The sequence below is a fragment of the Salmo salar genome, chromosome 29 (genome assembly GCF_965601325.2).
Source record: "Salmo salar chromosome 29, fSalSal1, whole genome shotgun sequence".
Taxonomy (NCBI): Eukaryota; Metazoa; Chordata; class Actinopteri; order Salmoniformes; family Salmonidae; genus Salmo; species Salmo salar.
The window spans coordinates 21,166,959-21,180,647 of NC_138319.1; the positions used below are offsets into that span (position 1 = coordinate 21,166,959).

Sequence of the window (13,689 nt, forward strand, 5' to 3'; positions counted from 1 at the left end):
ATGAGGCACCAGGTTCCTGATGGAGACAGAACTCTCATTACCATATAACTAGTCACACCTTACATGCAGCGGAGTACAACCATGTCAAAAAGTCAGCTATGCTATACTTTCATCATGAATTTACAAATACAGCAACTCTTTTGGCTATGATAACATGTAGCCTATTACAAGAGACTAGTGAAATTAATTTACCAAGCAATGAACCTGGTTGACATACCCATAACTTGCTAAGTAGACTGGTTTTGTTGTTCAATTTATTTTATTTGTTTTCTGTATACCAAAAGAAAACAGAATGGGAGATCCAACACAAAATGAAAGTACAAGTGAGGAAAAATAAGCGTCGCCAATATTCTAAACATCTTTTAAAACACACTGCCACCATTATTGTTCAATATTCATACCAATACCATCTTTCTTGTGAAAAGAGGCATCATTAAAACCGTTATGGTTCAATAATAATCAAAACCGTGATGAGAGTAATGATAACAATAGCAGAAGTAGTACAGTTATAACAATTGTGATAATCAAGTGACGATGAAAAATGATTAGAATAAAAAGCAGATCTCCATAAAACTTATCTACCTTGGACAATGCAACATTGGGTAATCCCATACTTGAAGCCCTGCAACCCAGTCCTTGTTTTAGACAAATGCTACAGCTCCACACCATTAAAAAATGATTAGTAATTATGGAGGACATTTGAAAACCTTTAGTCTTTGAGCCTAATAAAAGTGCCTTCCTCATGTTGTGAAGGCTGAAATGCATTAATCTGTAGCTCATGGTAAAAATGTTGGACTGGCTCAAGTGTCAAGCCATGGGAGTTACTTTACAGTTTGCATGAAGAACATCTCTCCTGCTCTCTGCCAACCTCAAGATTGCTTTTTGGTTTTTTTAAATGACAGAAAGCAAAAGGAAGGGTAACTTTGGAATATCAGTTTTTCGTAATATATTTCTTTTAAAAAAATCATTTAGTTTAGCATTTTGTTAAAACTATTAATAGTAACATTAATAACAATAATATACAACATAAAACCGAAGGGAAACATATTTAGTAGTTTATGTGTCCTTCAAAACAGCACCTTCTTTTTAGCTCCGTCTTGACATTTTGTATGTCCCTATTGCTTACAAAAGGTGACTAGAGTACCAAACTGACTCCCTTCTCTTGGTTTCTGGGCAAGTTGCATTATTTCTACCCAGTACAAAGACGACGAGTATTAGCTTGCAACCACATATGTTTCAAGACAAAAAAAATACATAAATTAAACCCCAAAAATTCAAACCCTGTTCTTTTCTTAGTCAAGTCTTTCATTTGACCTCCACAGGAAGTTGATGTATATTGACGGTTATAAGCGATAGCACTTGTTCCAATCTTATGCAATGATCCGTTGTGGATATTTTCATTGACCAAATAAGAAAAAAGGGAGGAAACATACAATTTTCTTGCTCCACATACTCATTCAATAGATCTTGCACACCAGTAATGAATTAATAGATTGGAAATAACTTAACAATAGTGACTGGACTAAGACTCTCCTTGCACGGCATTAAGGTCTGATCCATTTTTTGTTTGGAGTTTAATAAGCCAAAACATTCCTTTTTTTGACAGACTGCAACAAAACAATGTTTCAATTTAATTATTGTGACTCACCATAAGACATCCAACATGCGCATATTTCATTAAGTAAAAATACGCTCTGCATAAGAATGCTTAAGAATAAAAACGTTTCATACAATGTGAAACGCATCAAAGTGCTGTATAATGAGAGTCTGCCCTCTTCAGCCTCTTCTCCCCCCGTCTGTAGAGGATTGTCATGAAAACAGAGTGGGTTGGTCTCCAGTCCCATAGGGCTCTAGTCAAAAGTAGTGCACTATATAGGGAATATGATACGATTTCAGCTGCAGGCAATGTGCTAACAGGAGGGGATAATAATCTGTTCAGTTTAACAGCCCAATTCTAGTCACAACCAGTTAAAAGTACCTTTAAAATCCAAGTAAAAGTGAAATACACCATCTCTGACTGAACACACTCCACCTGTATCCTAACAAAAAGTTGGGGATACAGATAAAATCAAGACCGCTTTTGTTCAAAGCCACTAAAACAGAGCTACTTCTCATTTGTTCTGGTCAAATCTATCCATGTACAGTCAATCCCAGCAGTCCCAGTCTTATAGGATGCAGTTGGACTAACAAAATGACTTGGGAAGGAGTATACTGTGGGAAATGTAATATCCGACCCAGTCTCAAACACAAGTGCCTGGTCCACTATTAAAACTTCAATTTCTAGGAGCACTTATGAGGATAAGAATCTTGCAGTCAGTCATATAATGGCCTAATCGTTTTGCATAAGCAGTCTTCAGGGGATAATACACAAGTATTGTAAGAGTAATTTTAAGGACAAGGATGAGACAAGGATTATAACTGCAGACCAGGAAAATATCAAAGGGGACTCGTACATGTTCATCAGTCATTTGATAACTTTTGATTAAGCGTGAAGCAGTGTAACAATAGTGTATCCAAATGAGTCCAGTTTGGAAACAAGAACTCGGCAGAAAGACATCCAAGGAGAGGGAGAAGGGGCAACCGGGCCTTTCCAAACATCGGAAACCAAAGAATATTAGCTTGGAAGACCAGTGCCCAATTTTTGTTTCTTAAAATGTAAGGAGCCCAATGGGTCCCGAGTCTCTACCAGCACCGACGGGTGCCTTAGCTGGTGCTGCTGGCTGGGGGTGGGGTTGGGGAAGCTGGAGGGTCCTCTACAACAGACCCTAAGGCGGAGACAGAACTGGACCCGGTATCAGATCCGTTGTTGATGACGGCCGCCGGCTGGCCAAAGTTAGTGGTTCTCAGAGTGGCTAGATGTCGAGGGGAGAAGACATGGGATCTTGCTGCTGCTCTGGACTCAAAGCCTGCATTGCAGGCCTCGCACCTGCCTCTCAGCATCTCTCGACCTGCTGGCTGGCCCCTGGCTGGGGGAGAAGATGGCTCCAGGACCGTCAGCTGAACCGGTTTGGGAAGGATAGGACGGTGGGCTCGCAGAGCATTATACTGCAGATAGCTGCCTGAGCTCATGTCAACCTTCTTGGAGGGATCTGACGACACTGGAGACTAGAAGAGGGAGAGAGAGGGACAGAGAGACAAAGACATTACTCCAACAAAAAAGGTTACTGGTGAGTTACCTCAATGTACATATACACACTTCTAGACAAGGAGCAAAGTTTTAGGGACGGTTGCCCAGACACAGATTAAGCCTAGTCCTAGAACAAAAATCCTGCACAGTGGAGATCTCTATTGAAATATCTTTTTAATCCAAAACTAGGCTTAATCTGTGTCTGGGAAAATAGCCTTTAAAGTAAAAATAACTTCACACACACCAATGCATAGCATACTGTACAGTCAAATGTCTCACCAGTTTCTCCTGCTGCAGCCTCCAGCGTTTCTCCTTGGCGCGGGTATTCTGGAACCAGATCTGCACCACCTTGAGTGGCAGCCCCAGCTCCGTCCCTACTGCTTCACATTCCAGCGCGTTAGGGTGGGCGCACGTCTCATAGCAAGACTGCAGGATGGACAGCTGCAGACAGGACAGGTGTGTGCGCGGCCTGCGGGTGGTGGAGTGGTGCAGGAAGCTTCCCTCCGATGGAGCAGTCTTGGCGATGGTGACAATGCTGACAGTGGTCTGAGGGCTTGCGCTTGCTGTTGTGGTGGTGGTGGTTGCTACGGTAGAGGCAGCAGCAGAAATATTGAGAGCAGTGGTGGCAGCAGTGGCGCCAACAACTGTGGGAGCACGGGGGGTTGACAGACCCAACTGTTCCCTAGAAAGCTTGTTGATCTTAAAGGGGCCTTTGGCCGACCAGTAGTTGAGCCCATTTTGTTTTTGAGATGTCGCAGCAAGGGACTTGCTAATTGGAGTGGAGGGCATTTTTGGTACCATGCGGTTAGTGGATCCAGGCCCTGCTAGTGGCTTCTCTTGGTTATGATCATCCACTTCTTCATCAGAGTCATTTTCCCCAACATCCTCTTCAGGTGCATATTTGGGAGGGGGGCAAGGCGGAGTAGGACGGGTCTCCTTGGGTACGACAGGGAGAGATAGAGCGATGCTTTTGGGGGCAATTTTGACCATTGTGACATTGTTTGTCACCTCCATTTTGGTCTTTGGCACTGCAGACACACTGCTGCTCACGGAGGAAATGGAAGAGGCCACCTCCTTGGGCCTGTTAGGAACTTGGTTTTTGATTTTGACAATTTCCTCTTTCACCTCAGTCTTTGGGAGGGCCCGTACTGGATTGGCTACAGTTGAGACGCTACTGTTGGTGTTTGATTTGGGGGTGCTGGAGAAGATGGGTTGTGACAGTGGCCAGGTGAACTTGATGAGCGGTTTGCCCACAGCTGCCAGAGTGCCATCACTGACGAAGCGAACCTCACCCTTGCGCTCCCTAGCCCGCATGTTCTGGAACCAGATCTGTACAACTTTCTTTGGGAGATGGACCCACTCTGATATCTGCTCAAACTCATGTTTCCCAGGATTTGGATCTTTGAAATAGCAGCCATAAAGCACATCGAGCTGCTCAGCCTGGATGATGGTCCTGGAACGTCTCATGTCCCTGTACCGTCGTGCTTTGGGCCTGCCTTTCTGGTCCCTCTCCTTCTCTTTTTCCCTCTCCCGCTCCTTTTCTCTCTCAATGATGGAGGTGTTCAACCTCTCTGCTGCCCGCATGTAAACAGTGCTGGCCTTAGCCATGTTATTGCCACGGGCAAAGCCACTGCTGTTGGACGCTACTTGCTCAGGTTTGAACTTGACCACACCGAGTCTCCCTTCCTCAGGTAACCCAAAAGCTGTGGGCCTTAGACCTAGCCCGTCAAGCAGACGGCCCTTTTGTGCTGAAGTCTTGTCACCCATGAGAGAGGTGGAGGAAGCAGATGTTGAGCTGTGGCTTTTCCTGATGCTGAGATCTAAAGCAGCCTCACAGTCTCCACCATTAGACATGTAGTGGGAGGTGTGGGTATGAAGGGAGAGTGGTGATGTAATGAGAGGGTCAGAGAACCGGGTGATGTTAGGAGGGTTTGGAAAGGCAGGTACTTTGCCTCCATCTCCTTCTGCAACTCCAAGCCCAACCACTGAGGGAGGGAGAGAGAGAACATAGGGGCTAAGGAATTGAGTAGAGAATGGAGCCAGGGACAAAGACAGAGGGAGGGAGTGTAGAATGCCACTTGGAAGCCCTCGATGGTCAATGGCGATAGAAAGTTGGGAAGGAGGATCAGCTTGGGCCTCTAGTTCCAAATCCACGTCGGGGTCTAATCTCTCCTTCTTGACCTCCACCTCCTCCCGCTCCAACTCCCTCTTTCTCTTTCTCCTCTTTGCTCTCTGAGATGCAGCCTCCTCGTCATCATCGTCATCCTCGGCGTCTGAGAGAAACACAGTGGTGGAGCGCAGCACCTTTCCTCCTCCCGAGCCCTTGTCTCCTGCCAGTTCTACCAGAGCCTCCTCTTTAGCAGGGCTGCCTGGCCCCTCCCTCATGGAGCCACTCAGGCTGTCCTCCTCACTCACGATGACAGAGGTGTAGAATTCTTCATTGTCTGAATCAGAGGCCAGACACGAGTCCCCTTGGCTCTCCCTCCCCAACTCTTTCCTCCTTCCTCCACTATTGGACAGATCCATTGCGTGACTGCCAGAGGCCTCACCGCTGTCCCTTCCCTCAAGCATATTTATTGTAAGGGCACCTTCCTCCTCTTCGTTATCAAGACGGTTGTATCTTTTACCGTAGGCTGCAATGCTGCGCATGTGCCCTGCGCCCCTAGCTTTCTGCTTTTCTTTGGCACGTCGGGCGTCAGTGAGCCACTTGTGTACCTCCGCCTCGGTGAGCCCCACCTCCCTGCCCAACGACTCACAGTCATCACGGGGAGGACTGGCTGCGTCAGCCCCACTACGCGACTCCAGAAACGCACGCAGAACCTGTATCTGGAACTCTGACAGTATCGGGGGCCCTGGGGAGAAGTGCCGAGCCCTCAAATTAGCATGGGGATGAGTTGGATCAGAGGAATTTAAGGCGCGTTTAAAGGGGCTCAATTTTGGTGACAAGACAGAGGCACAAGGGCTTGTGCCAACTTGAGATTTTTGAAGGGTACAATCAGGGATAAGCATAAGATTTAAAGTGGTAGGACTTAGGCTTGAGTTGCTGGTAACAGACGGTGAGCGGTCAATACACTTGTCAATGTCCTCCCCTTTTCCATCTGCTGAGTTCCCTTCGTATGTTGTGCCATCTTTCACTTCATTATCTCCATCTATCCTACATGACTCAACCCTGTTATTTTTGCTTACTAAGGCGCTGATGAGCTCTTGTGCATATCCTTCACTATCCTCCTCACAAATATCTCTTTCTCCATCACATTCCAGGGGCCAATTTTTCCCCTTTTCAGCCTTAAGTGACCTTTTCTCCTCAATTGTCGTCTCGTTCGTCTCTTCCTTCAATTTGCTCTTGTTTGTTTGGTTGTCTTCTGAACAGGTTTGTGTGGTTGCTTGGAGGCCGACAGCTGGCCACTGGTTCTGTAAGCTACTGAGTCTTTGGGCCAGGATAGCTTGCTGGGCAGCATTGAGACCTAGAAGGGGAACAGACTGTGTCAAAAGCTCTGGGTTTAGACTCTGGCTTTGGAGCCCATTCACGATAAAGGGCATGAGCATCTGATGCTGGGGTATGAGCTGAGGTGTGGCTGTGGCAGGGGACGCCCCAGCCGCAAACAGAGAGGGGAGGAGGGAGTGCGAGAGAGAGCTTGGGCTGGACGTGAGGAGGGTGAGAAAGGCAGAGACTGCCTGAGCAGAGGCTACAGGGGAGGAAAGCAGCGAGGGAGCCGGCTGAGTTTGAATAGTTTCTCCGTCTTTGGTAGTCATTGCTGCTGCTGTCAGGCTTGCCGGGATGACACAATTGCTGCTGGTGGTGCAAACTAACTGTGCAGTGCTGCCCCCAGAGGTAACAACTAAGTTAGTAGCCATGTTGTTAGTTCCCGAATTTCCAGTTCCACTGTTGGCAGAGACTCCTGCATTTCTGCTGCGGGTCTGATGCAAAACAGATTTCAAATGACTCTCCAGGGTAATGGCATGGTTGTAAGAGACTCGACACACAGCGCACTGGTAGGGCTTGTTTGATAAATATGGCCGAGACAGAAAAGGGACTGAGGGAGCAGGGGTGTCATTTTCGCCACCCTGTTTTAGGGATCCTGTTCTCATCCGTTGCACATGGGATGCAGAGTTGTAGTGAACACACAATGTGGTCCTGGTAGGAAAAGCCTCTAAGCACGCATTACATTTGAATGGACGGCTGTCATCGCCATCAGCCATTACACCATTTTTTCCTGTGGACTTTTCATTGTCGACAGGTGTTTGTGTGGACTGATCTATCTCCTGATCCGACTCCAAGACAACTCCACCTCCCTCCGGGTCTTTCACTCCGACTTCCTTATCCATCTCTTTATCCTTGTCGCCAGACCCAATGAGAGTGTGCCTACTGTTGTAATTCTGCTGGGGTCCTTCAGAGTTCTCATTATTTTGACATGGGTCTGAGAGGGAGGCTGAAACTTCTAAAAGCTTCAGTTGTAATGATGCAGCATCTGATGTGAAGCAGAAAGACAAGATATTTCAGCAGATGTTTTGGTCCATGGAACACTGACAGATCCTGATTAACTGACAACACAAATACAGTCATAGCATATTGATACTTTAAGGTCTAAACCTTCAAGGGATAGGCGTTTACAATTAACACAAGCTAATTGTTTAGGCTACTCAATATGTCAATGTGCTTGTATCTATTCAAATAATGCATAACTCAAATTCATAAAGACAGTGCAAAACCATAGGTAGTGCCGTTAATCAGAGGACAAACTCACCTGCATCATGCTTAACATCGGTGTCCACTCCACTCGCCCCCTGTTTGGGAGCAGCCTGGTAAAAGAAAAGAAAACTAACATTTTACCTTAAGACTCAATTTTGCTGACACAGGAACCCACTGCTTAGTGCTACAGTCCAACAAGAGAGCATCTTGGTATAAATTGGTGACTCATTCTATGATCCGCCAACCCTGTCCAACTTTTTAGAGTATCAGACGCGCGCGGCAAATTGGAGATTCAACTCGCGCACAGAATGCGCCGAATTGGGGTTCTCTTTCCCCCAGCACGCTGTTTGTGAGTCTGATCGCAATTTTAGAATTGTACCAAATCAAGTCTACAAGAAGTTGGAATACTTTGACAGCATTCCATTTACACAGATGGTAAAAATCACTAACAAGATCTAATTAGAAAGAACACAAAGGGCCTTTATTCTTGGAGTTTTTATTTTATTAAACAAATAAGTTAGTCTCATGTTGCATGATCCTCGTAATGTTGTGGAAAATACAACTAATGGGACGCAGAATTAAATGTATATCACACTCGCAAATGCAACAAGTTATTATTCGTATTTGAATTTAATTTCTTTCACTAGCAAATGCGAGTGAAGTGCTGGCACTTCAGAGCCCACTGAATGTCCATCTTATGTTTGCTTGAAACAATTAGTGTTTACCTTTCCACAACACATGGAGTCGAAAAGAGATTTGTCCATGTGTTTACATACAGCTGACAGTCGGCAAACTCAGCATCACAACAAACAGGAGGGGCAGACACGGGGTAGCTACGTCCAATAATGATGTATTCACCTCCATTCACAAACTCTGTACGTGTGTTGCCACTCGAGAAACGGGATGTTACATTTATTCAGTGATACATTTTCTGTTAAAATTAAGAAAAAAACCAGAAAAAAAACCAGGCCCTATTCATTTCTACGTACTTTTAACTCAGATCTCGTACATGGACAGAGAATTGCGTAGTAGGTACGCAAAATGCGTGCATGTAGGAAGGTCTGTATAATAATGCACTAAATAAAGATTTGGCACATTGCACACGTTACGCATCATGAAATACAGTACCAGTCAAAAGTTTGGCAACACCTACTCATTCAAGGGGGTTTTTCTTTATTTTCACTACTTTTGACATTATTATTCTACAATGAAGACATCAAAACTATGAAATAACACATTTGGAATCATGTAGTAAACAAAAAAAAGTGTTATATTTTACATTTCAGATTCTTCAAAGTAGCCACCCTTTGCCTTGACAGCTTTGCACACTCTTGGCATGCTCTCAACCAGCTTCATGAGGTAGTCACCTGGAATGCATTTCAATTAACAGGTGCCTTGTTAAAAGTTTATTTGTGGAATTTCTTTCCTTCTTAATGTGTTTGAGCCAGTCAGTTGTGTTGTGACCAGGTAGGGGTGGTATACAGACGATAGCCCTATATGGTAAAAGACCAAGTTCATATTATGTCAAGAACAGCTCAAATAAGCAAAGAGAAACAGTTCATTACTTTAAGACATGAAGGTCAGTCAAACCGGAAAATTTCTAAACTTTTACACTTCCTTCAAGTGCAGTCGCAAAAACCATCAAGCGCTATGATGAAACTGGCTCTCATGAGGACCGCCACAGGAAAGGAAGACCCAGAGTTACCTCTGCTGCAGAGGATAAGTTCATTGGAGTTACCAGCCTCAGAAATTGCAGCCCAAATAAATACTTCAGAGTTCAAGTAACAGACACATCAACATCAACTGTTCAGAGGAGACTGCGTGAATCACGCCTTCATGGTCAAATTGCTGCAAAGAAACCACTACTAAAGGACACCAATAAGAAGAAGAGACTTGCTTGGGCCAAGAAACCCAAGCAATGGACATTAGACCAGTGGAAATCTGTCCTTTTTTGGTTCCAACCGCCGTGTCTTTGTGAGCAGATGATTACGCACGTGTAGTTCCCACTGTGAAGCATGAAGGTGGTGTGATGGTGCTTTGCTGGTGACACTGTCAGTGATTTATTTAGAATTCAAGGCACACTTAACCAGCATGGCTACCACAGCATTCTGCAGTGATAAGCCATCCCATCTGGTTTGTGCTTAGTGGGACTATCATTTGTTTTTCAACAGGACAATGACCCAACACACCTCCAGGCTGTGTAAGGACTATTTTACCAAGAAGGAGAGTGATGGAGTGCTGCATCAGATGACCTGGCCTCCACAATCACCCAACCTCAACCCAATTGAGATGGTTTGGGATGAGTTGGACTGCAGAGTGAAGGAAACTCATCCAACAAGTGCTCAGCATATGTGGGAACTTCTTCAAGACTGTTGGAAAAGCATTCCAGGTGAAGCTGGTTGAGAGAATGCCAGGAGTGTGCAAAGCTGTCATCTAAGCAAAGGGTGGCTTCTTTGAAAAACTCAAATATATTGATTTGTTCAACACTTTTGGTTACTACATGATTCCATATGGTGTTACTTCATAGTTTTGATGTCTTCACTATTATTCTACAATGTAGAAAAGAGTAAAAATAAAGAAAAACTCTTTAATGAGTAAGTGTCCAAACTTGACTGGTACTGTATATTGAGGCAAAATTAGACAGTAGCAAAATAGAACTCAATTGAATGAACATTAAATGTTTTTAAATATTCTTGAATTATATTGGTCTACATAGCTTATACTGTAGGCTATTTATCTTTTAATGCAGTCATCTTGGTTTCCTTTGAAGCATATTTTTATCCTTTGCTTGTTTGTAACAGTTAAAGACATTTGCAACTTCGTTGTGAAGTTAACAGTCAGACAGAAACATCTTGATTCTATGTTTAGTGGAGATCTGTGTATAAAGTGGCACGGTACACACAAAAAAAAAACTGCTTACGATGCAATTAGCTGTTCTACGAGTGGTCTAAGGCAGTCCGTAAATAACAAGCGTTTTCAAATGCAGCTTTAGTAACGATGGTTTTGGGAAACAGATCGAAGATTTAACAATGTTCTTACAAAGATTCTAAGTTAGTTAAACTTATTCTTAAGAGGCTTTTGGGAAACGTTCTAAAATCCTACAATAACATATACAAACAATGCATGTACAATAATTGATAATGTATTATGTTTGACGTCATCCAAGAATTATTAATTAAATACATCAACATAAAGACAAAAAAGTCAAGTTGTTGCCTCGTGCGATGTAGTCTACATGGGTAAAAAAAAGAGAAACACTCGTCCAGAATGAACTTGCATTGCGCTACTTACAATGTCCAGCAGCTTGTCTACACAGTTAGGAAGCACACTATGCCCATCATTCAGGTGCAGAGCAAGGGAGCCCCTGTCTGGTAACCCTTGTTGACACAGGGGGCACAACCACACCGCCACTCTGTTGCTGTCACCGCACACTGTCTCACCAGACTCCTCCTGCAAGATGAAAATGTATTTTAGTGGAATTAAAAATATTGCTTTTAAATCATGACCATGTCCAGGGCTGTTTCTCGGTAGAACCAAAATAAAATAATCTATACAGTACAGATGTTTTCAGTAAGTATGTTGGAAATAAAAATAAACCTAAACAGAAAGTAATCCAAGTTCAGCCTCAATATAGATAATTAACTATTAGATAACAGAAATAGATAGCCTAATTGTTTAGGCTACATTAGACCTACCCAAAATAGTATCAATTAAACTTGCTCCAAATCAATTAATAAACTTCAAATTAAATTCCTCTGAGGACTACCAATTAACAAATTAACAGAGTGCAATAAAAATACTTTATATTTCTGACATGTAATTGCAATGTCATGTGACACGAAGAAACATTTAAACCAGTTAAATTAAAATGTAAGTGAATGGCCTGATTATTGACCTTGACCAGCATAAACTGTCAGCGACTAGCATGATATTTAGGGTCATGCAAAACATATTATGTCGCTTTATAACTAATAAGCGAATAATGGCCATTTGAACATCATACACACACTAACGTTAACAAAACAGCCTAATGGCCAACATACCTCACCATGAGAACTCAATGCAGTATTGTCCTTTTCCAATGCTACTCGGCAGAAATTGAATTTTGTGATTAGGTTTAACGACTTACATTGTCGCTATTATTAACATCCAAATTTGAATACTACTAAATTAATCGAGGCGCGATAAGAACAAAAACAAATCCCAAATACCAACACTTGTATTTGCCCACTTCCGTCCTCACCAATTATCTAGCCGTGCCCAGAAAATATCGTTTTACCAGCAAGGTTGCATGATTATTATTGTTGAGAAAGTGCAGTGAGTAATAAAACATAGTTTAAGGCTTTATATAACAACGGTGTGGATAAAAATGCCCAAATGCTCGTGATTCTTTAGCTAATTAACGTCCAACCTAATTAGCTACGCCGAAGTGTTGAATCAATTAGCTAGCAAGCTAGCTAACGTTAGTTAGCCAAGCTATCAACGTCGCAATAGTTGTTTCTAGCTTATGTTATGAAATGCAAGAAACACACCAACTCTGTCCTGCAACTATAAAGACGGTTAAAAACAGAGACTCGAAACTACGTACCGCATTGTCTATTCATTAACGTTGCGAAATTAAACAAAAGGACCAAAATAACAGTCGTGGCACTTAGCCTACTAGCTAACAAGAACTTAACCCGTCGCTGTCAACCTTCCTCAACTAGTCTGAAAAAAAAAACTAAGCCCAGGTGTACATGGCTACACATTCGGAAGTATACCGATCTACTACAAATATATACACTGTAGGCTTTAGTTATTCCGTCCAAAACATCGGCCTCGAGTGCTTCCCTTATCCCTCGGATTGTGGGCTGCCAATCGGGGATCCAGTATTACACCACCCGCTGCCTGCTCAACAGCGCAAATTGAGGCCTACATGGACTAAGCTATTTAATTAATGAATATGGGTTCCCTTTACAGATGTGTAAAAAACGGCGCGCCCCCTACTCCCCCACCATTCCACAAAACCTGATAACACATTTTAATGATCTACTTCATTATACAAAATATTTAGTATTCATGAACATCTTAACAACCATTTTAGATGGCTTCGTGCAATAATTGACAAAAGAATCAAATGCTAAGCTACTTGAAACAGACTACTTGCACACTGCGCACGGCAAAAGGGGTGGTGGGGTGAAGAGAAACGGACGGAGGTTGAAAAGTTTGGAATTTAATGTTCGAATCCGGTGAATAGAACCATTGGATATACAACATTCATCGCTCGATTGAAACTATCATTTGCATAGCAATCTTTCAAACACACAATCGCAATTAAGCAAACGCCAATATCGTTTAATTAACTTCAGAGCAATTAGCTAATGCATTTACCTGCATGGTCGTCGCTCCAGCGCACGCTTCCTCTCGCTCTTTAAAACTGAAAAGTTTTCTCTTGCTCGCCCTCCCTCGCCTGTTCTCTCCCTCCCTCATTCGCCCTCTCTCTTTCCCCTCTTCCCTCTGGTAAACACACGACAGCTCCCCCCAAGGCTGATTTCTGACATTCAGCAGGGAAGAATACATTTGGCGTCAATATAAAACCTTTATGTAACAATATTAGTTGATTCAAATAGCCTAATATTTGTCTCGTCGAGCCAGTTCTGCAGTTTAATGTAATGAAGCATGATGAGAGGGCTTCTCCAGAGTCATGTCCCTTGATCTGAAAAAGCATTTGTAGAATTCAATCAGACAGATTGAATCAGAATGCATACCCAAAATCCTGATCCTCTATGGGGTCATCAGATTAGGATGAAAATAAACAAGCAGAGCGAACAGCCTACAGATTGAAATGTTAAACAATCACAACATGTATAGGACATGTATCTAGACAAACCGT

The 13,689-nt window shown here is 43.2% G+C and overlaps 1 protein-coding gene across 2 annotated transcripts; it reads right to left on the reverse strand.

Moving 5' to 3' along the window:
* Window positions 1–237: 237 nt before the first annotated feature.
* zfhx2 (zinc finger homeobox 2) lies at window positions 238–13,355 on the reverse strand. 2 transcript variants are annotated; one of them, XM_014181083.3, is made up of 5 exons: window positions 13,188–13,355; window positions 11,109–11,267; window positions 7,873–7,927; window positions 3,407–7,596; window positions 238–3,105 (listed from the first exon to the last, which is right to left on the reverse strand). In XM_014181083.3, exons 1-5 carry the CDS (start codon window positions 13,284–13,286, stop codon window positions 2,704–2,706), a joined length of 4,905 nt encoding a protein of 1,634 aa, XP_014036558.3. In that variant the 5' UTR covers window positions 13,287–13,355; the 3' UTR covers window positions 238–2,703. The 2 variants fall into 2 exon arrangements, with proteins under 2 accessions (XP_014036558.3, XP_045566476.2); XM_045710520.2 differs by lacking the exon at window positions 13,188–13,355 and adding an exon at window positions 11,861–12,976.
* Between the last annotated feature and the right edge of the window lie 334 nt (window positions 13,356–13,689).

Bases quoted from the DNA above. Each gene is read 5' to 3' on its own strand.
- zfhx2 (XM_014181083.3), bottom strand. From the start codon at position 13,286: ATGAGGGAGGGAGAGAACAGGCGAGGGAGGGCGAGCAAGAGAAAACTT. The intron at 7,928-11,108 runs GTAAGTAGCGCA...TTCTTTTACCAG, and splicing joins TAGACAAGCTGCTGGACATT to GCTGCTCCCAAACAGGGGGC. The intron at 3,106-3,406 runs GTGAGACATTTG...TCCCTCTTCTAG, and splicing joins GGCTGCAGCAGGAGAAACTG to TCTCCAGTGTCGTCAGATCC.